Source organism: Drosophila yakuba, chromosome X (genome assembly GCF_016746365.2).
Source record: "Drosophila yakuba strain Tai18E2 chromosome X, Prin_Dyak_Tai18E2_2.1, whole genome shotgun sequence".
NCBI classification, from domain to species: Eukaryota; Metazoa; Arthropoda; class Insecta; order Diptera; family Drosophilidae; genus Drosophila; species Drosophila yakuba.
In genome coordinates this window covers 20,965,765-20,986,586 of record NC_052526.2, presented here as the reverse complement: position 1 = coordinate 20,986,586, position 20,822 = coordinate 20,965,765, and the positions used below count along the sequence as shown (strand labels likewise).

Sequence of the window (20,822 nt, the reverse complement as noted above, 5' to 3'; positions counted from 1 at the left end):
ATAACTTTTAACAAATAGAAGTATCTCATAGGTGTTTACTGTATTTGAAACGAAAATACCACATTCGGTATTATTAACACGGCTTGTAAATATTGCAACCACCTGGTCACTCTGCGTCCATAGCACGTGTAGTTATTTTTTTTGGCAACAACATTTGCTACAATTTAGTTTAAGTGTCGAAAAAAACGCAAAAAAGATGGTTAGTTCGGAGCCGAAAGGACCTGCTAACGTGGTCAAAACGGCCTCGCCCCTCAAGGCCAACAAATCGCCAGGCAAGCCCGCCAATGGACAGAAGTTCAAGCCCGGCGGAGCAGGAGGCGCCAAGAAATTCGACAAATCCGGCGGAGGACCGGGCAAAAAGTTCGACAAACCAGGCGCTGGTGGTGCCAGGAAGTTCGACAAGTCTGGGTCCGGGGGCTTCAGGAAGTTTGACAAATCTGGACCGACCGGCGACAAAAGGCTTGGCGGCAACAAGTTCGCCGAGGGCAACAAGTTCCGAGGAAAACCACAGACACAGCCACAGGCGCCGGCGGAGGGCGAGAAACAGGACTGGAACAAGTTCAAAAAGGAGAAGAAGGACCTCAAGCTGAAGCGCAAGAGCGCCAAGGACACCTACGAGATCAGCAAGGAGGCCAACCAGATCCACGAGAAGCTGCGATGGTGAGACTTCCTAAAAAACACGAGGGACAGCACAAACAGAAATGACAACAATCATTCGTAGAGCTCAAATTAGCTTCCAAATTTCGGTTAACTATACAGAATCTGATCTTTTGATGCACTTCTGTACATGTAACGTTTTGGATATTCATTAGGCATCTCATACGATGTAGTTTCATGGTTTTTATTTTAATGGACACAGTCCTTTTGGTTCCTTGAAGAACTACATTTTACTATATATATGTGCATAAGGATCCAAAACAAAGCAGTTGTGCGAGACAAAACCCATCTTTCCATTGGCAGTTATAAAGAAATGGCCTCTGACCAATCAAATTAAGTTCGAATTCAAAAGTAGTTAGTTCTAGTGATAAAAGAGAAGTATCTATTTATGTTGAGCATTCTTACTAGTATCAAAGTTTATCTAGCCTTGCATGGGTGTATAAATGTTGAGATCTAGGGAACTCTAAGAGCTATTGATTTAGAACTAAAAACGAAGATTTTGTGCAGCGCAAGCTATTTTTAAACAAGGGTCACAAACAAATCAACTTTAACCGCACGTTCCTATTAGATTGGAATTTAATAACATCATTTGGTGCTCCTCTTGCAGCCGCCGAACGGAGAACAAGGACAAGCTGGTGGAGCAAATTTACAAGGTGCTCAACGTGGGGGACACCATTTCGAAGGTGGTGAAGGCCCACGACACCGCCCGCGTGATCCAAAGCATGTTGAAGTACGCATCGCCAGCTTTGCGGGCCGAGATCTCCGAGAAGCTGCTTCCCTTCACCGTGGACATGTGCCAGTCGAAGTACGCCCAGTTTTGCGTGCAGCGGATGCTCAAGTACGGTGCCCCGGCCACCAAGGCAAAGTTGGTGGACAGCCTGTACGGACATATAGTGCGTTTGGCTGGACACAGCATCGGCAGTGGGCTACTGGACACGATGTACCAGAGTGCCACACCCAAGCAGCGCATCTTCATGCGCCAGGAGTTCTACGGCGATCTGTACCGGAAGGCAAAGGATTCAAATGTGAAGACTCTGAGCGATACCTATAAGGAGGCCACGAACATGAAGGCCTCCATTTTGGGATCGGTTAAAGCAAACCTGGATCATGTGGCCAACAAGCAGCTGGTGGACAGTTCGCTGGTGCACGCCGTGATGCTGGAGTACCTCCGCGCCTGCGACGAAGATGAGGAGAAACTGGAGGAGACGGTTACTGCGTTTGCGGCTTTAGTGCCCCACATGCTGTCCACCAAGGAGGGCAGCGAGGCGGGTGTTATATGCTTCTACAAGTCGACGCCCAAGAACCGCAGAGTAAGTGCATTAACAGTATATTTCGTGTGGTAATGAAACTGAGTCTTATATATATTTGAAACCTTTGTAAACAGGCCATCATCAAGAACATCAAGGAGCACCTGCTCAAGATCGCCACCCACGAGCACGGACACGTGTTCCTCATATCGCTGCTAAACGCCCTGGACGACACGAAGGCAACCAAGAAGGCTATTTACGACCACCTACACGAGGATCTAAAGGCGCTGATGAGCAACCAGTATGGTCGACGAGTTATTCAATGGCTGGTGGCACCGGGCGATACCACATGCTTCCATCCAGAGTTCATTCGCACGGTTGAGGAGGGTCTGGCATTTGGCAAAAAGGAGAAGGAGCTGCGTCGCAAGGAGATCCTCGAGCAGATAGAGGCGCCGATTGCACAGTCCATCGCTGAGGATGCCTCCTTTTGGCTATCCAACAGCCACATCGGCCTGGTCACCGCCGACATTCTTAATCACAGTGAGTGCACACTTCTGATAGCCAATTCCAATTCATTCATATCGTTTGCATCTGTCTTTTAGTTCAAGGCGAATCCTATGAGAAGGCGGCTTCAGCCCTCGCCCAAGTCGTCGCCCAGCCGGAGTGGCGCATTTCAGCAGACGCCGCCGGTCCGCTGCCACAGGATAAGAAGAAGCCCCACAATGATGTGGAGGCCATTATAGCGGAGGCCACCAAGCAGCGCAGAAAACTGCTCAATGTCGAAAGTAGCAGCGACGATGAAAACGAGGAGGACGACAATGACGATGACGATGAAGATGAAGAAGACGAGCAAAAGGAGGCGGCCGAAGATGATGCCGAACCCAAACTGAAGAAAGCTAAAAAAGAGCCCAAAAAGCCAAAGGCAAAGGAGGAGGAGCCAGCAGCTCCTTTGGTCTCCGGAATCGAGGAGGCCGGCATGCACATTGTATTGAAAAAGATACTCAAGAACGATGGCAAGCAAGAGGGCACTCCATTTAGCCAGCACCTTCTCCAAAACTTGTCCTCCGCTGTGGTAAGTACTTCCAATTCTAAGAATTGTAAATGCAATAGTGCGAAATTTCCTTTTTTTCAAAGACATAGGCGCGAAATTGACTAAAGTTAATGGGTTTTTCCTTTTATTTAAAGATTCTTCGACATTATTTTAGTATAATAAATAAGTAGTCCGTTCGTAAACAGGTTCACTCAGAATTTAATTTCTATTCCACCTCTACAGCTAAAAGCCTGGCTGGGCGTAAATCGGGCCTGTTTCGTACTGCTGAAGCTGGTGGAGGACTGCCCCTCACTGCTGGAAGACTGCAAGAAAGCCATCGCGGCGGAGAGGAGTCTTAGCCAGATACTCGCGGACCGCAAGACGCCCGGAGCCAAGCTGCTGGCCGCCAAACTGGACATTGGCAAATGAAAACCGCTTCTAGCTTAGACAAGACCTAACATTTTAAAATACAATACATAATTCTATATTGAAATGGCTGTAATTTCCGTTTTATTCATGTGAAGTGACGTGAGTGTGAGTTGTGCTGTGGGGTCGGTGCTCGATGAGTCTAGGCTTTGCGCAGAATAATGTGCAGACCAGAATCGCCGTCGACGATGCCCGACAGCTGGCCAACGTTCAACTTGAAGGCGGCGTCCTCGAATGCCGCCTGCATCTGACCTGTGGGGAGAAAGGTAATTAGAAGCAGTCAGGTTGGGTGGCCTATTACAAACTCTACCATAAGCGATTACAAGTAGGGAAACTATAGATATTACAATTGTAGGTAAGGCAACAGTAATACAAGAAAACCAAAGCCAATTCTTAATCTTTAAGTGGTCTATGTCTCCATTAAACTGGAATTTTAGGCAAAAGTTTGTGAAGGGCAAGAATATTTTGAAGAACATGGACAATAAACTGCAAAAGACAGTACGTATATGGAAATAGTTTGTAAAAAACAAAGGAAATATTTAGATTAGCAATGCTTCCTCATTTTGCATACGACAAACCGTCAATTCAAGGGAAAGGTGATTCAGTTTGGTTCAGATTGCGATTAGGAAGAGTATCAACAACTGGGAAACACCTTGATCATAGGTGGACACAGATCTAGGAGCACTCTAGCCTGAGCTCGAACCGTCTTAATAACAAATGCACAGCTGTATGTAACTTGTGTCGTACCTCTGCCGAATCTTCCCAGGTCGCCGCCCCTCTTGGCGGAGCTGCAGTCGGAGTAGGCGCGGGCCAGCTCGTCGAAGGTGGCCTCCTGCTGGACGATTTTGTTCCGATAGACCTCCAGGAGCAGCTGGGCCTCCTCCTTGGTGCGGGTAATGTTCGCCTCGCGCCACGAGCTGGGACGCCGGCTGCCCTTGTGCTTCACCAGGAGATGCAGGCACTGCACCTCGTCTGGGGCATCTCCGCTGCCGGCGGATGCGCCGCCCGCTCCTCCCGTCTTCTTGGCCGGCTCAGTGGGCTGATCCCACTGCGACTCCTTCGTGTACACATTGAGGTAATAGCTCATTCCTGCAAAAAGCCAATCATATGCAGGTTCAATTTAGCGTGCCGGTTTTGCATTCTGCATTTCGCCGGGAAACCAGCGGCACGGCATGAGCGGTAGTGCATTTAAGCTTACCTGTGGAGCGGCTGGTGCGCTTTTCCCAGCCCTCCGGTAGTTGCTCCGAGTCAGGCATTCTGTTTTCGCTTGATTTAAACTAATTTACAATGAAATTGGTCGGCATAAAATAAACCACCAGTGTGACCACGCCGAACACGCTATCAATACCGTCCATAAAAATCGATAACGCCTGCGACGGCTTATCGGTATACGATGTGGTGAACTGGCCAAATGTGGTGCGGACACTCGCTTACTGCGGTGTGTGCACTCGCTAACGTGGGTACCGCTAAGGCCAAAATAATAGCAGCGAAATAGCAAAAATGAAAAAATTCACAAAGGAGAACTTTATTTATATTTACATTTTAGCCAACTAAATAACACATTTTGCTAGCTAAAACGGACCTGCAAAAATATAGCATTCACGAAATAGAGCTACAGCTTAAAATCGAGCAAGTAAAAGCACTCAAATGCGCTAGTTATTGAAAAAGAACTGCAATCAGTAAACTTATTTCCATTCCCATACCTCCTGAAATCCGACACACATACGAATTGCAATTTTTCTAATGTTTATTCAGGGGATTAATAAAAATAAAATAAATACGTGGCATTTGTACAATTAGTTGTAGTGTTTCTTTCGATTTTATTACAGGCTAGCTTTAAGTAGGTTAACATTTTAAAAGGACTAGCACAGGGAGTAATCCTCTCAGCTCAGCGTATGTATATAAATATTGCGTATTTGTAGGCATATGTGATATATATTTGCATTATATATACTCATGGGGTTTTCTCGTAAAGAGTGGGCGAATACTTGGCGTTCTTGGAGTTGTTAGCTAATTAGTTAAGGGCGGGAGCAAGTGAGCTAATAAAAAAATTTAAATTAATTATACAAAACAATTAAATACATTTTATAAAAGTACAAACATTATCTTCATCTCGCATCTCTCATCTGACTGGCATTTCTTTCGATTTCTCTTGATACGATTCTGCTCTGTCATGTTTTCTGGGGCAGCTACTCTGTCACGGCAGCTGCCCAGCGATCTCCATCCACATCCAGCTACCAGAATCTAACTTAATTCTTTTAAACCAATTTACACCTCGAAGGGACTCCGCTAAAGTGTTAAAATGAAGGTGACACCTCTGAGGTGCCTCTATCCACTCCATAAAACTAAACTCACACTACAAGGATGCTCTTCAACTTCTGGTTAATAAATGCACTTCCCGAAGGCGATTCACTAGTTCTGGCCGGACTCAAAGGCGACATTTGATTTGTAAAACTAAACTGGCGCCTTAAAGGCGCTTTCTAAACGCTGTACAAATTAAACGAACACTCTGAGGTCGCCCCTTTTGTTTGATTTGGAGAACTAAATGTCCACATGGTGGTGCATGAATTAGGGAAATATAAAAGAACCTCTCGACGATGCTCCTTCAGTTGCCTAAAATTATAAATACACCTTGAAGGCGCTCCAGCCGTGGAAGCACTTGGTGAACCGGCGCGACTCCTTGTTCTTCATCGTGAGGAAGAGCTTCCTTGGCCGCTCCGGCTGCTTGATCCGCATGTGCTGGATGTACACCTGGGCGGACTTGTAGGCCAGCTTCACCTCCACCTCGCTGCAACGCGGACCCATCCACAGGAAGACGTGCTCGCCATTGTCCAGGATCATGATGTCGTCGTCGGCCAGATCATCCTGGCAAAAGTCGGCGCATTTCTCGGCCACCGTGTAGTAGCCCCGCTCGTTGGAGCAGCGGAACAGCCGCGTGTAGTTCATGTACTCCGCGTCTGTGTCGTAAGGCTTGCTGCCGCCCAGTGCTACCCAAAAGAAGTTCTCCGGCTCGTCGCCCTCGTTGAGAATCTGCGAAGAATTGTTGGGTAAGCGATTAACAAATTCGTGTACCCATATTTCATACTTCAGCTGAAATCTTCCCATTAATTTCAATTGACAAACACACCCACTACACCGGAACCATTGATTGATTGATTTTTGCGATACCGTGGTTACACCACACATGGAACCTACTTGCAAGCTCACCCACGGCGAGTTAAACATCTGCTCGGCAATATCCTGCACCAGTTTGGCCTCCTCGTTGCAGGCCTTGCTGCCTATCCACACGTACACAATCCCCGACTGCGAATCGTCCTCCGTTTCAAATGGCACATGGAGTATGTAGCTGAAACAATAAACGTATTGTTTATTAAATATTGGAGAGACTGCGAGTGTACGTGTGCATGTTCATTATCTTTTGGATATAATACTGGGGCATGTCACGTAGGCTGCTAGGAATTTCACTTTTAAACAACGATAAGACAAGAATGTTGATCCTATAAGATCGCACATGTCATATATCTTAAAATGGAAACCTGAACTAAATTGATTTCCACAGTACTAAATAATATGTAAAGTACTCACCAGAAGGCCGAATTGAGATGCACTGCATCCGGATTAATTTGGATAAGGCGTGTGGTGAGCGCACCGCCGTTTGATCGCAGGTGAAAGAACTCAACTGGTGACTTGCCCTTCGCCGTGAGCGCCTTGTCCTTCCGCTTGCCGGTGTGGATGATGAACTTCCGTTTGAAGTGGGACATGAACTTGAGGTTCTCCTGCTGCTGGAAGATCCGCACCACCTCCAGTTCCTCGCCGAACATCGCCTTGAACTTCTTCTGCAGCGTAAAGGTAAACGTGAGCCATCCCATGTTGCCGGCATTGCGTCCCTGCCAAAAGTAAACGACGCACTGGATCTCGTCCTCTGGTTGATTGTTGGCGCTGGATTTACTGTCGTCTGCGGCTGGGTTCGCACCATCTTCGGGGCCATTTTCGGGCTCCTCGATGGGAATGCAATAGCGACAGAGGAACACATAGCATTCGCCGGTGTAGAAGCGACCCAATTCCTCCTCGGGCAGCCGAACGAACTTCTTGTTCTCGAGTACAAAGGCCTCCATCATCTCCAGATCGTAGTTCCACTCCTCCTCCAGCTGTTCCGCCTCTGCCAGGGGCATGGCCGACTGCCGGGGCATAAAAAGCGCGGCAAGATCCGTGCGCGTCTCCTGCTGCCGTGCCCACTGTGTGAGATTTGCGCCTGTCTTGGCCACCGACTTCGCCGTTCTCGTGAAGTCCACGGCCATTACCTCATCCCAGCCAGCGAACTTGGTCCGGAAGATCTGCATTTCATTGCCCTCGGGCACACGCATCACGAGGGCGTATTCCGGACGATCCATCATGTTGAAGAGCTCACGACTCAGCTTGACAGCGGCTGCTCGGACCAATCTCGTCGACTTCTTGCCAAACCAAACGAACAGATCGGTGTAGCAGTCGAGTATGTAGACGTGCTTGCTATTCAGCAAGGTATGGCATAGTTTTTGCTCAGGTAACTCCACTTGCGGCAATTCCAGATATCCCATTCCCAGTTGCACCTGGTAGAGGCGAGGCTGCACCGGCTGATAGTCCTCTGGAACGTGCTCCTTTGGTGGCTCTGCGGCAGCTGCCTCCTCCGGAGTCATGTCCAGTCCTTGCCAGAACTCCGGACTCTCCTCGCCCTGCCGCTCCAACTGGATTTCACACTTGTTCTTCCGCTCCGTTTTGCTGATCTTTTCCGCCATTAATCTGGCTTTGGAGTTCAGCGTGTTCTTCGATCTCTCGCCCATCCAAATGTAAATGTGTGTGCCCAGATCCAGGACAAAGGCGTGGCGAGGATCCAGCGAGGCAACAGAAGGAGCCACTGGCTCCAGATGTATAGTAGCACCATAGGCGTGCACTAAATACAATCTGGTGATATGTATCATCTCCTCTATGGTATAGAAACCAGTAGCTGTGCGTCCGCCCTCGATGTAGATGACTTCCGTCTCGAAGAGCGCCAGAAACTGCTCGGACTCATCGCCCTGCTCCTCGCGAACCGTTCGACATCGAGCGCCCAGGAAGTTTCGTAGGTTCACTGCATGAATCGCAGCACAAGCTCGTTTGTCCAGGGTGGCTTCGTTGCCTATCCAAAAGAATATTTCCCAATCGAGCAGGCCCAGGTCATCGAACTTTGTCTTGAGAACTATGTAGCAGTCGCCCTCGTAGAACTTGCCGTGTACAACCTCCTCAATTTTGTTGGGCAGGAAGTTCTCGATCTCCCAAATGGTCAAGCCCGGCAGCTGGCCATCATCCTTCTCAAAGAACTTGGAGTAGTCCAGTTGCGGTTTTTCCAGCGACTCGTCCCACCTCTTGGGTTTCAGGGATTCTGGCTTGCCGTCCTCGGGCAGAGCACCCGCCTCGTTATCCTTATCCTTTGCCACGTCCTTCATACCCTTGAGCACCTTGGCAGCATCCTGATCGCCTTCGCTGCGAGGACCGCGTCGTAAACGGATCTTCCTCGCCGTTGAATCCTTGGGCGTTGCTGACGATGGCATCGAAGGCGGCACAGCAGCCCCAGCTAACCTTAGCTGAGTTTGCAGACTAAAATCTATGTTGTAGAACTCAAGACTGGTGGCTTTACTCGCTTCGCTTGGCTTGGGTGGCATCACTAGCTCCGGATTGTTGCGCAAGTCCAACTGATCCAGGCCCTCGAGCAGGTGAATGGCATCGGGCAGGGTTATAAGCCGATTGCAGCTCAAGTTGAGCTGCTTCAAAGCACCACATCGGCAGAGACCCTCTGGCACCATTTCCAGCAGGTTGTTGGCCGCCGAAAAAACCTCCAGAGCCCCGAGTTTGCCAATGCCCGAGGGTATGCCCTCGAAATTCAGCTTATTGTCGTTCACCAGCAATCGCCGCAGCTTTGGTAGTTTGCAGAGGGCAGCAGGAAGAGCAACCAGTTGATTCCGCGACAGATTCAGCGACTCTAGGCGCTGCCAGAGCTCCACGCCGGCACTCAGTTCGGTTAGCTCGTTGTCGCTCAGGTTCAGTCGCACCAGGGTGACCACATTGTAGACGCAGTCGGGCAGCTTGGGCAGGGAATTGTGCGACAAGTCCAGCTCGCAGAGATTGGCTAAACTGTCTAGGCTGGTGGGGAAATTGAGGAGCGTGCGCTGCGTGCCGCTCATCTTGAGGACCTCCAGGCTCTGCAGCGATGGCAGTTGCCGCAGTTGGAACAGCTCCAGCGGATTGTGCGATAGGTCGAGGGTTTTCAGATTAATTAAACGTCGCGTCTGCGGCGGCAGTGTCTCCAATCGATTGTGCGACAAATCCAGAAACAGCAGATCCGTGAGATGGATGAACAGCGGCGTGGGTATGCTCTCGATTTGATTGTTGCTCAGGTTGAGCACTATCAGGTTCTTGGCTCGCTCCAAGCCCTCGGGAACCTCCTTTAGTTTGTTGTGCGACAGGTCCAGCGTGGTCAGCTCCTCGAGATGAAACAGCTCCGGCGGTATACCGCTGTTCTTAAGCTGATTGTGCCGCAGGTCGAGGGATCGCAGGCAGGACAGCTCCGTCAGCTCGCCAAAGATCTTCTCCAGGCGGTTGTGGTTCAGCGACAGGTGCTCTAACTTCTGTAGGTGGCCAAGCTCCTCGGGAATCTCTGCCAGTTGCGTGCGATCCAATGTGAGCCACTGCACCCGCGACATCTGCCGCATGGAGCCGGGGAATGTTGCCTGCAATGGAATCAATCATATTTTGGGATTATCTCTGCTTCGAACTTATGACTAATGCCCAGGTTTTTTCGTGTGTGTGCTTTACGGTGACCTGTTTCCTCGCTTCTTTTTTTTAGAACCTGAACCCCTCCGAAAAATCAACAACGTTGCGGCCGTTTTTGCTGGTTGTACTCACGCTGAAATCATTTTTCGTAAAGTCCACACCGCGCACGAACGGCAGCACGCTCATTTTGACCACATAAAATGTTATATTTGTTATATATTTGGGCTCAAGCTGCTGGCCCTGTTTTTCGTTTCTTCTTCTTTATTTTGTTTTTTTTTGCACTAAAAAAAAAGAAGAGTAGCTGGTGACCGTTCACCGCTCCCCCAAGCAAACGGCTTGCCTTCTGGTCGCACCTAGTATGCAGTTGCCGGAACTGGTCACACTGAGCACTTGACTAGCGTTAAGCAACACTGAAGTGTTGGAAATCACAGAAAGCACACTCGCGTCGCGCCTTGTAGGTTCAGTTGGGTTCGATTTAAGCTTATTTGTCACATAGAATGGGTGCTTCGTGAGCTTTAGTAAATTTAAAAATTTGGGCTTTTTGACGAAATGAATAGCTTTAAGAGCCTAAAATAGAATTTAACACTTTTAAATATTAATTTTGCATGGCTTTGAAAGTTTGGCCACCACTGTATAAAAATTTATCAAGTCGAGTGTGACCGTGAATGGCTAAATACTGTGTGGCAGATTTTAAAATTATTGTGAATTCCCGGAATCGAGTTTAACCTGACCTAAATTTTGAAATTTTTGTTTCTTTTTAAAAAGTGAACCGTTGTTTTCAAAGCCTACTATGGTGTTGGTAAAAGCACACTGAGCACAACGGAGTACATGATCGAAACCCAGGTTAATATTTTTAAATATCTTAAGAACTTGAAGTAATACAAATAATTTGAATACAATTAACTATACATTCATTGTTTGCCTTAAAACTTTCATATAATAAAGTAAATAAGTGTTTAATATAATAAAAATAATCTGTAAGTGCCGAACTCTTCGGTGTATGCTAACTGGTTTAAGGCGGTCACACTGGATGGGGTTCGGGTTTTTCGAAGGGTCCTTTTCGTCCTGGGAAAAAAGCAGCAACATCGTATCGTGAGCATAATCCAGAGGGTGTGACCAAATTGAACGACACGAAATTTTCATACTTTGCCCAGTCTTCGGAATGTGAAGGTCCTCGCTCGTGTGTTTTGTTGCCCTTTTACCGATATAGCAAAAACATAAAATCAAATCAAGTCTCCAAAAACAATACAAACCTGAATGAAATTGAATAGATACGCAAGTGCAAGAAATACGGCAAATTGATCGAATTAATGCCAACTGAAAATAGTGCAGCAAAAAGTAATAATTTAGAATTTTTGGCCGAGACACTCGGCACTGGGCTTTGTTTGTTGTGGAAAATTGTGTACCCCCGAAAAAGGAGTGTTTTCATTGCCGTCGTTCGTCACTAGCATAAACGCCAAATTGCTGGCGAATTGCATTTATGCCGTTGTTGTGTGGGTGTGTGCGTGTGTTATTGTTGCATTTGCTGTTGTGTAGCAAACGCACTTTGCAGTTGGTGTTTGCGTGGGTGCGGGAATGGGTGGGGGTGGTATAGACAGAAGAAGCGGGGTGGGCGGGGTTGGCGGAAAGTGGGCGCAGCAATTACGAGAGAACTGCCAAAAGAAATAAGGATAAGGAAGAGGAAGAGGAAGGGAAAGGGGAAGCAGTGGCCAGAGAAGAGCGAACTTTTAATCAATAGATATACAAACGCACGCGCAGCCGCGTTACCGTTACTCGCACACTCGCTGTCGCCCCTTTGCCATGCCTCTCCGATGCTGTTGGTGTTGTTGCTGCACTGGACGAAGCAGGAAGAGGAAGCAAGTGAACAAAATTGCTATTGCGCTGGGCAGCATCGTTCGTCCTCAATCCCGAAATCAAGTAAAATGAATTGGGAAGAAAGTACTGAAAAATAAAAACATCCGCGTTCGCGCAGCTAAATCGTTTAACGGTATAAGTTCAAAACTAAAATCCATGAACCGGCAAGCCCTCGGCTTTGTTTTTTAATTGAAAAGTGCCCGAAAGTGTGGGGCAACCTACTTATTGAGCAATTAAGGCCATGCCCCCCACGCATGCACGCCCACATACTCGTGTATGTATGTGTGTGAGCATGCAGGAGCCGTTAGTTCGAGTATGCCCAAAAGTGGGGTTAAAATCGAAATCGCAGATCCCTATAGAGCAGGAGAAAGAAGAAGACAAGCCAGCTCCTTTTTGCATATTTCAGCGGATCCGGGAAATTATCACGTACATATGTACTATGTAGTTTGTGAATTCGGGGTTGTTCAACGTGCATCAGTTTGTGCTCAATATACTTCAAAATCACTTGCAATTTGTGTACATAGTACGGATAATATGAACAATAAGATGCTCTAACTGAGTGGTCTATAAAATTAATGGCGTAGTTACAAGTGTACCTCCGTTCTAGAGATCAATGTACATATTTGTTTGCAGGGTGAAAAGAGTATATTGCGTTTTCCGACCCAATAAGGAATATATGTATGTGTGCACAAATGTGCATAAACATTTTATTGGTCAGGATCAGAAGTTATGCCCAACAATCAGTACGGACACGACTTAACCTAAGATCCTTAAAACTAAACATTCACGGAACGCATTGCAAACATTGCCACGCCCACAAATCGCGTGATTCTGCGGTGTGCACATTTCGAATATTTTGTGCGTGTAAAGTGGTTACGCCGTTTTGTATGCAACGTTTTTGCTAAGAAGCGTATTGTTTTATAAACAATCATTATCAATTTTTGTCTGCTTTGGTTGTTTTTATATTATATTATACATTTCTATGTGTATAGAATACAATACAATTAGCGATTTTAAGTACAAATCAGAAATACAAGAGCATTTGGGGAATATTCTAATCAGCCTCTTAAGGTCAAATTCTTATCGGTCACACGTGAAATCTATTAACTGAACTAGTAAGTGATAGTAAGGGTTTTGAAAAACGAACACAGTCCATCTGTCAGATTTCATTGACTTGAGTTCACTTCAGAAAGTGCTTTCGGGGCCTCAGAACATATAAATTAATTAAGGAACGAACACTTCTGGTTACCTAATATCCCTTTTCCCCCGTTCCTTCACCCTTTCTCCAGTGCACAGCAATTTGGATTTGGTGTCAAGAGGTTAGGAAACTCAGGCCCGTGAGCACGTAGCAGAAAAACGCAGCTGTAACGAGGGAAAGGAAAACCGCTAGGAGCAACAAAGGACAGGAAGAGCAGGAACACATTCCGTTTCCACAAGGGGAGGAGCCGAGGAAAGCAGGCCAGGATGGGCGACTATCACGAGTTCACGGACCAGTACAAGGTGCCGGTGATAGCGAAGCTACTCCACGCCCTGCCCCACTACAACATCACGTTCCACAAGATCAACAGCACGTTCCGACCCAACGATGAGATCTACTTGGAGGTGAGTAAACTCTTTCGGTGCAGTGCAGTAGTACTTCCGTATAGTGGATTCAATTGACCCAAAGTACAGTTGAAGTTCGTTTGAATGGTAAACGATTATGATATATAAACCTACTACGCTGGTTTTAGCAGAATTTTGAATTTAATTTGTTTTTAATATTCAGTCGGATGGTCTCTTAAAATTGAAGTTACACAAATAAAAAATCATCAGTTTGTCATTCAATTATTCAATTTCAATTGTTTTTGTAATAATTTCCAATATATCGCCAAAATTCTATTAACACACGCATCTTATATACAAACATCTTATATACAAACATATAGTTTATAGAATAGCTTTTCTTTTACAAGTTTTACCAACTTTACTTCCTTTGATTCCACTTATAGAGCCTGGGCATTCTGGGCTCGGTTCCGGCTGCCCTGCTGATCGTCTCGTTGCTGGGACTGCTCTTCTATCTGATGACCCGCTGCTGTGACCGGAAGCCGCGGCCAGCGCACTCGATCACCAGCCTGAAGGTGGCACTGTCCATCGTGACGGTGATGTGCTGTGCGGCGATTGGATTGGGATTGTACGGGAATGATGATCTGCACAACGGACTGCTGGAGGTGCTGACGGCGGGCAGGAAGGTGGACAATCTGGTCACGACCATCCGGAATCAGACGCACATCTTGGAGAACACGCTGACGAATCGCATACGGCCGCAGCTGGTGGAACTGGCGGACATCTTCGATCAGCCGGTGTCAAATCAAACGGCCCTCTCTAAGCTCTTTGTGTCGCTCAATATTGTGCAGGGAAATGTTACCCTAGCCACGAATGCGGCCAGCGATATCCGACGACCCCTGATGGGCATCTCCATGACTCACTTCCTGACGGTAGGCACTTTTTATAGCCACATGTAGACAGAAATAATGCCAAATTGATGACATTTGTATCCCAACAGCGCGGCGACCAATGGGAACTGATCCGCTGGCCGGGCACGGTGGCCACCTTGGCCCTGCTCCTTGTGTTGTGTGCCGTACTGCTGGTGGGCGTGGCCCGGCACTCGCGTTGCGCCCTAATCCTGTTCAGCGTGTGTGGCTTGCTAGCCGTTACCGGTTCCTGGCTAATGTCCGGTCTGTATCTCTCCTCCTCGGTGGCTGTCGGCGATCTGTGCATTTCGCCAGCGGATTTCCTGGTGTCTACGGCTCCCAGGGACCTGCCCACGAATGTGCTGCTGCACTACACCCAATGCGAACCAGGTCACACGAATCCGTTCACCCAACGCCTGAGGGAATCACAGAACTCCCTAAACAATGCTCGCAGTGCCATGGCCACAGTTATGAAGATATCGCTGGTGCTCTTCAAATCCTCGGGGCTGCAGCCCAAGTTGGGTGCTGTGAATGCCGATCTGAATAGCAGTGAGAGATTGTTAACTCAACTGACTGCGCTCGTAGATTGCAAGGCAGTGCATCACAATTTTTTGGCCGCCGCTCGAGGACTTTGCGAGGGAGGATTGCTGGGACTGGTTCTTATGCTGATAGCCAGCTTTATTGCCGCCATTTTGCTAACCATCATGGTGTGGGTGGACTCGCACACGTGGATTTATATACGCAAACGGAATGACTATGCCCAGGTGGATGAGCCGTCGTATATTTCGCATCCGGCACCGCAGAACCACCAGCAGATGATGAACGCCGCCAGGACATTGCCGCGAAATCATAATGGGTATGTTTTAGAAGATCCATTCGTGACCCGTCCCGCCCGATTCCCGCCTCCATTCTCTCGATCTCTCTTTCTCTGTTCTCTCTCGTCCCGTTTTCTCTGCTCTTGCGCCATATCTGACATTCCAGGCACTTCAGTCCGCCGGTGATTAGCGGCTCCCATACGCTCCAGCATCCCAGCAAGCGCCAGCAGCACGAGATGATGGCCCACGCCCACATCCAGCAGAACATGCGCGCCATGGGCACCCACACGCTGGGCCGGCTGCCGTCGCACAACCACAGCCCCACCCACATGACCGGTAAGTGGGGAGCCCGCACCACCCACTCCCGAAACTCAACTCGCTACACACGCCCACTACTCTATCTCACTTTACACTGAGGAAAAAAACGCCCTAACTGAAAAAGCACAAAAAATGTAGGATGTGATGAAACCCAAAGGCAAACATTTAAAAAATGCATTTAAAGAATTTGGGCATTACATCAAAAATATTTGGTAAATGTTGTGTATTTTTAAAGTATTAAATTTTTGATGAACAGATTTCTGCTATTTTGTGAGCTTTCATTAAGGCGTTTTTTATCTCAGTGTACGTGTACATATTTATATCAATCTTAGTGTCCACATGTGTATAAAGTCCAAAGACGAAATTGAGCTGGTAATTTAATATCTGTGCAATATAATTATGTGTAATTCAGAAAAATATTAAATTAACTTATTTTGTGTATTAAAAAAGCGAAACATAAATACGTAGAACTTTAAATGGCATACATTATTAATAACATTCATACAATGTTGAGAAAGAAGTAAACAATAAGCGCTAACCGATTTAAACGGACTATGAATATAAATAACCGTTACTTAACCGATATTTTGAAACTAGCTTTGCGGCAAACCGCTCAATTCGCTCTCATCACGTGTATATTCTTCTATATAATCTCATTCCATGCTAAATGCCCGTGTCCATCCATCGACCCACTCCACGACCACACCATCGTCGCGTCGACCACCTGCATCCTGCATCCTGCATCCGCATCCGCATCCAACGTCCACATCCACATCCTTCGTCCAACCCGCGCCTATTGCTAATCGTTGTGTGTGTGTGTGCATTTTTGTAGGTCCCAATAATGGTAAATATGCAACCCTAAGCAAACAATGCAAGACATTGGAAGCGAATGACTTTTACTGAAAACCGTCGCCACCCCCCGCAGCAGCAGCAGTCGCAGCAGCAGCAAACGCCGCCGCCAACATGCCGCCGACCACGCAGGCCGCCCAACAGCAACAGCAACAGCACCAGGCACAGCAGCAACAGCAGCAGGCACAGCAGCAGCTGGGAGGACCACAGCCCATCTACTGCCATCATCCCCACCAGCATCCGCATCCCCATCCGCACCAGCATCCGCATTCGCACTCGGCCGCCGCCGTCGCCGCTGCCGTGCAGCACCAGCATGCGATCTACCACCAACAGCAGGCGCAGCAATATGGCACCTATACCACTGCCGCCCACCATGCACCGCATCACCTGGGGCCGGGCCAGAGCCAGATCTACCAGCAGATTCCGGCGCATTTGGCGCCTCAACTGGCGGCCAATGGCAATCCCCATTCCATATATCAGCCGCTCGTTGCCGTTAGCCAGGGCTCCATATATGTATCCAATTTAGCCACAATGCGACGCCAGAACAGCCAGGGCGGCCCACAGATACCGGCGCACCAGCATCCACCCAGTTTGCATCAGCAGCAGCAGCAACCACCGCCTCCCTCGCAGCAGCAGCAACAGCTGCATCAGCTCAAGTCCCCGCAGCAGCACCAGCAACAGCTGCAGCAGCAACAGCTGCAGCAGCACCAGCAGCAGCAGCACCAGCAGCAGCAACACCAGCAGCAGCAACTTCACCAGCAGCAACAGCAACATCATCAGCAGCAACAGCAAAACGAATCGGATGTCGTGCCCATCAGCACGGCCATGGATAGCGCCATTTATGATCGGGATAAGCAGATCTACAAGTGCTCCACTTTGCGGCAGGGCGGCAAGTTTGATCCCAAGTACAAGCCATCGATTCTCAACTGCCCACTGCCGGAGATCCCCAAAGATGCGGAGCAGCCCAAGGTGGAGTCCATCTACGAGCAGCGTCAGCAGGCTCACCACCAAAACTATTCCAAGTAGGTGTTGAGATGCATTTTAACCAGGGTGCAAATTAAAGAACTCCAAATTCCTTTTATTAATGCTTTAAGAATGCATTAAACATAATGAATGCTTTTATTCTATTATCTATCAATAAGCATAATTAATATTAATATTAACATTTGTTATTTTATTTTATTCTTTAAAACATGTTTACTATTATCTTGCATGTTTAAATGTGTTTAAATGTTTAAATGTTATGTTAAAAAATTATCTTTGCGTATTATTACCAACTTCCCAGTTTGAATCCCGTGGTAGAGGAAAGGGTATACTAGATTCTTTTAAAACTAAGAATCAGATAGAAGAAATACCGTCCGTCTGCCTTTCTGTCCGCTCATCTGTCCGTCTGTCCGTTGTCCGTATATATTTCGAGATTTCTAAAGCTCGAAATTTTAGATTACGCATGCAGATTCTAACGACACATACTCCTTGCAAGTTTGTAACAATACATTGCCACGCCCCCTCTAATTCTTTTTCTGCTTCTGCACATCGCCATCTCGCTCGCACTAGCTGAGTAACGGGTATCCGATAGTCGAGGAACTCAACTATAGCGTTCTCTGTTGTTTTGGACAATATTTGCTTGTTTTGCAACTACTACCACGCGACCATGGTTACAAGATTACAAAATGTTTTGAACAAAAGGCTTTAGCAATTTGCTATGATATCCTAAACTGAATCTTTCCTCTCCGTCCAGGACCCTGCAGCGTCCACCGATGAAATTGCCGCCCCAGATGAAGGCTATTCCACCGCCGCGCATAGGCACACCCACCTCGCCGCCCCCGCCCGTCGCCCAGCCGCTGAACGAGGCCAATGGAGGAGTGCCGTCAGGTCTGCAGAACGGAGAAGGAGGAGGCGGTGTAGGTGGAGGAGTAGGAGGAAACGCCAACGAGGACACCTCGCTGCCGCCGCCGCCGCTGGAAGTGCAAACGGAGGCGACAAAGGGCCGAATGGGAGCAGGACCGGCGGCCAATGGCAAGGTGCTGCACAATGGCGGAGGCGGAGGAGTCGTAGCCGGTGGGGGCGGAGGAGCGGTGGACGACGATGATGATCTGCCGCCGCCACCGCCAGCGATAACCGACGAAAGCAACTATGCGGTGACGGAGCTGTAAGGTGGTTGCTGCTAATACCACAACACCCAGTGAAGGCAGGCAGGACATATAAGACAGGAATTGGTCAGGACTTGGGATTGGGGCGTCTTCCTAGAACTCGAATGTAGGATAGATAAACATATATCGAGGGAATCGGGGAAATGGGAAAATGGGAAAATGGGGAAATGGGACTAAGTATTGCTGGAGCGGCGAGTATTCCTTCTTGATTTGTTGCATTTAACGTACATTTATCGTATCGTAATCGTATCCTAGACCGGAGTCCTGCGTTTCGTCTTTTGTACATACTATACACCGAACTATACCCGAACATTCCAAGGAAGTCGAAATGACATTGACATGGATTGGAACACAGATACTAGACACCCGCAGACAGACAGATGGACGGACGGACACATGTAACATATATCAGCGATCTATTACTTATATAAATATATATATATATATATATCCATTTAGGACACGGTTATTCCTTTTTGATAATAGCATATTTTTACCAATTTTAAAGCGCTAAATTGTCAGAAAGAAACAATTTTACGGGGGCTAACTTATTGTATTATACAACATTAATCTACGAAAATATATAAATTGTATATCCTCTACAACAAAAAACAGAAAACAGCAAAATGAAAAGAAAATGAAAATGAAAACCATACCGAAAACGAAAGACCGACACTTGAACCTAAAAAGCAACCACCAAATATTCAAATCGAGTTCGGATCGTAGGTCATAAGTTCTAGAATCGAACTGTAGTAGAAAAGTTAGAAAAGATTTTTTAGGCACTTGTCGGGAGTCAATTTTTATGTAGAAAACGGGCAACTGAATGGATGGGCAAATGGGCGTGGCAGGTTTTAACTAGCTTTTTGGTTTGGATAATCAATGTTTTTACTTGTAAGTGCGAACTGCCAACGGAATACAGACAAAAATATTTAAGATTAGAATAAATTAATACATCTTACATCAAAAGTCGATTTCTGAGTCTGGAGACTTTTGTGACACCACTCTATAACGTTTTTTTTGTTTCCTTCGGTTTATATAACTAGCTAACGAACTTTCCTCGAACTTCTACAATAGCAATACACATATGTGATAGCTTTTAGTCATTCCGATTTTCGAAAGACCTATGTTTATTGGCCATACTCACTCGCAAACACTTTTCATGGCCTAAGTTCCTGACTGACTGCATTTATATACCTACTCCTAAATAAATGTTCACAAATCGAACAAATTAAAATTAGCAATGCTAACATGAAAACACTCCCTACTTTACGTTGCAAGCGAATCGAATCGAATCGAACCGAACCGAACCGATGTGACCTCGAGTATGCCAAACCTACATTAGTTGAAGGACTTAGAATTATTTAAGCACCCAAGGACTCGTACTGCTACTGTTAAGACGCCGAGCCCGGCCACTGCCCATCCCCGGCCACAGCCATTCAGGGGATCCCCCGTTTAGTGCTCGACTCTGTCCTGGGTCTGGGTTGTGCTGCGGACGATCCCCCCCACCCCATAACTGGACGGGATCGTCCGGGACTGGCGGGCTGAATCGGATCGGATGGAGGATTCGAGCCCGCGATTTTATTGTGTATTTAACCTAAGCTTAACATGGAATGCATTTATTAAACCTAAACTTAAACGATGATATATGTAGATACTTAGTGGGCTAACTGTATATTTAGTAGCTAAACGAAAGGCATGCATAGTACTAGCTAACTAGCGTAAACCAGACAAACTGTAACCCAATAGACGAGAGATGAACAATTTGGACTTGGTATGAAACCGATAGCAATGCAAAACTAACACAATGTACTGCCCCTCCCCCAAAAGAACAAGACAACAAATGAACAAAAGAACAAAACAAGCCGACGAACTACAAAGTTATATAGATATGTATACACACGCGATATATACACGAATAGATATTATAAAATAGTTATAGACAAGATACTTAAGCCTATCGACAACTATATACCAGCGCAACTCACAGCAAGAATAATCGAAGCATTTTAGAGCGAATCCCGGAGGGCAACTTCCAACTTCCGGTGGACGCCAAGTGGCCAACCAACTAAGTCGCACCCGAACACTGCCCACACAGCAAAAGTTCTCAACTCAACATTTACTAGCCATAATATACATACACCTAAATACCTAACGAACCCCAAACTAGAGCGAACTCCCATTGAAATGATCAACTGTAAGATATTAACAATCGGGCACTCGGATCGAAATTGGCTAGAAACGGA

The 20,822-nt window shown here is 47.0% G+C and overlaps 4 protein-coding genes across 9 annotated transcripts; 2 read left to right on the top strand and 2 right to left on the bottom strand.

Moving 5' to 3' along the window:
- The first annotated feature begins 110 nt into the window (after nt 1–110).
- Nucleotides 111–3,436, top strand: LOC6526174 (protein penguin). The gene is made up of 5 exons (XM_002101948.3): nt 111–660; nt 1,265–1,967; nt 2,042–2,444; nt 2,507–2,976; nt 3,178–3,436. The coding sequence occupies exons 1-5, from the start codon at nt 197–199 to the stop codon at nt 3,361–3,363; spliced, it is 2,226 nt and encodes a 741-aa protein (XP_002101984.1). The 5' UTR covers nt 111–196; the 3' UTR covers nt 3,364–3,436.
- On the bottom strand, nt 3,415–4,718 carry LOC6526173 (putative peptidyl-prolyl cis-trans isomerase dodo). The gene is made up of 3 exons (XM_002101947.4): nt 4,559–4,718; nt 4,108–4,449; nt 3,415–3,612 (listed from the first exon to the last, which is right to left on the bottom strand). The coding sequence occupies exons 1-3, from the start codon at nt 4,614–4,616 to the stop codon at nt 3,503–3,505; spliced, it is 510 nt and encodes a 169-aa protein (XP_002101983.1). The 5' UTR covers nt 4,617–4,718; the 3' UTR covers nt 3,415–3,502.
- Nucleotides 4,719–5,089: 371 nt separating this feature from the next.
- On the bottom strand, nt 5,090–10,902 carry LOC6526172 (protein flightless-1). Of its 4 annotated transcripts, XR_005560998.2 has the most exons (5): nt 10,276–10,436; nt 6,946–10,100; nt 6,556–6,706; nt 5,462–6,390; nt 5,090–5,399 (listed from the first exon to the last, which is right to left on the bottom strand). XR_005560998.2 is itself a non-coding variant. In XM_039373627.2 (4 exons), the coding sequence occupies exons 2-4, from the start codon at nt 10,080–10,082 to the stop codon at nt 5,980–5,982; spliced, it is 3,699 nt and encodes a 1,232-aa protein (XP_039229561.1). In that variant the 5' UTR covers nt 10,083–10,102; nt 10,498–10,902; the 3' UTR covers nt 5,090–5,979. The 4 variants fall into 4 exon arrangements, 3 of the variants coding, with proteins under 3 accessions (XP_039229561.1, XP_039229556.1, XP_015046666.1); XM_039373627.2 differs by lacking the exon at nt 10,276–10,436 and adding an exon at nt 10,498–10,902 and having other exon boundaries at nt 5,090–6,390; nt 6,946–10,102; XM_039373622.2 differs by having other exon boundaries at nt 5,090–6,390.
- Nucleotides 10,903–11,176: 274 nt separating this feature from the next.
- Nucleotides 11,177–19,545, top strand: LOC6526171 (protein tweety). 3 transcript variants are annotated; one of them, XM_015191178.3, is made up of 8 exons: nt 11,177–11,313; nt 13,287–13,599; nt 13,986–14,471; nt 14,540–15,303; nt 15,429–15,598; nt 16,413–16,424; nt 16,506–17,451; nt 18,168–19,545. In XM_015191178.3, the coding sequence occupies exons 2-8, from the start codon at nt 13,462–13,464 to the stop codon at nt 18,580–18,582; spliced, it is 2,931 nt and encodes a 976-aa protein (XP_015046664.1). In that variant the 5' UTR covers nt 11,177–11,313; nt 13,287–13,461; the 3' UTR covers nt 18,583–19,545. The 3 variants fall into 3 exon arrangements, with proteins under 3 accessions (XP_015046664.1, XP_015046661.1, XP_015046663.1); XM_015191175.3 differs by having other exon boundaries at nt 11,283–11,481; XM_015191177.3 differs by lacking the exon at nt 11,177–11,313 and adding an exon at nt 11,842–12,130.
- Nucleotides 19,546–20,822: the final 1,277 nt, after the last annotated feature.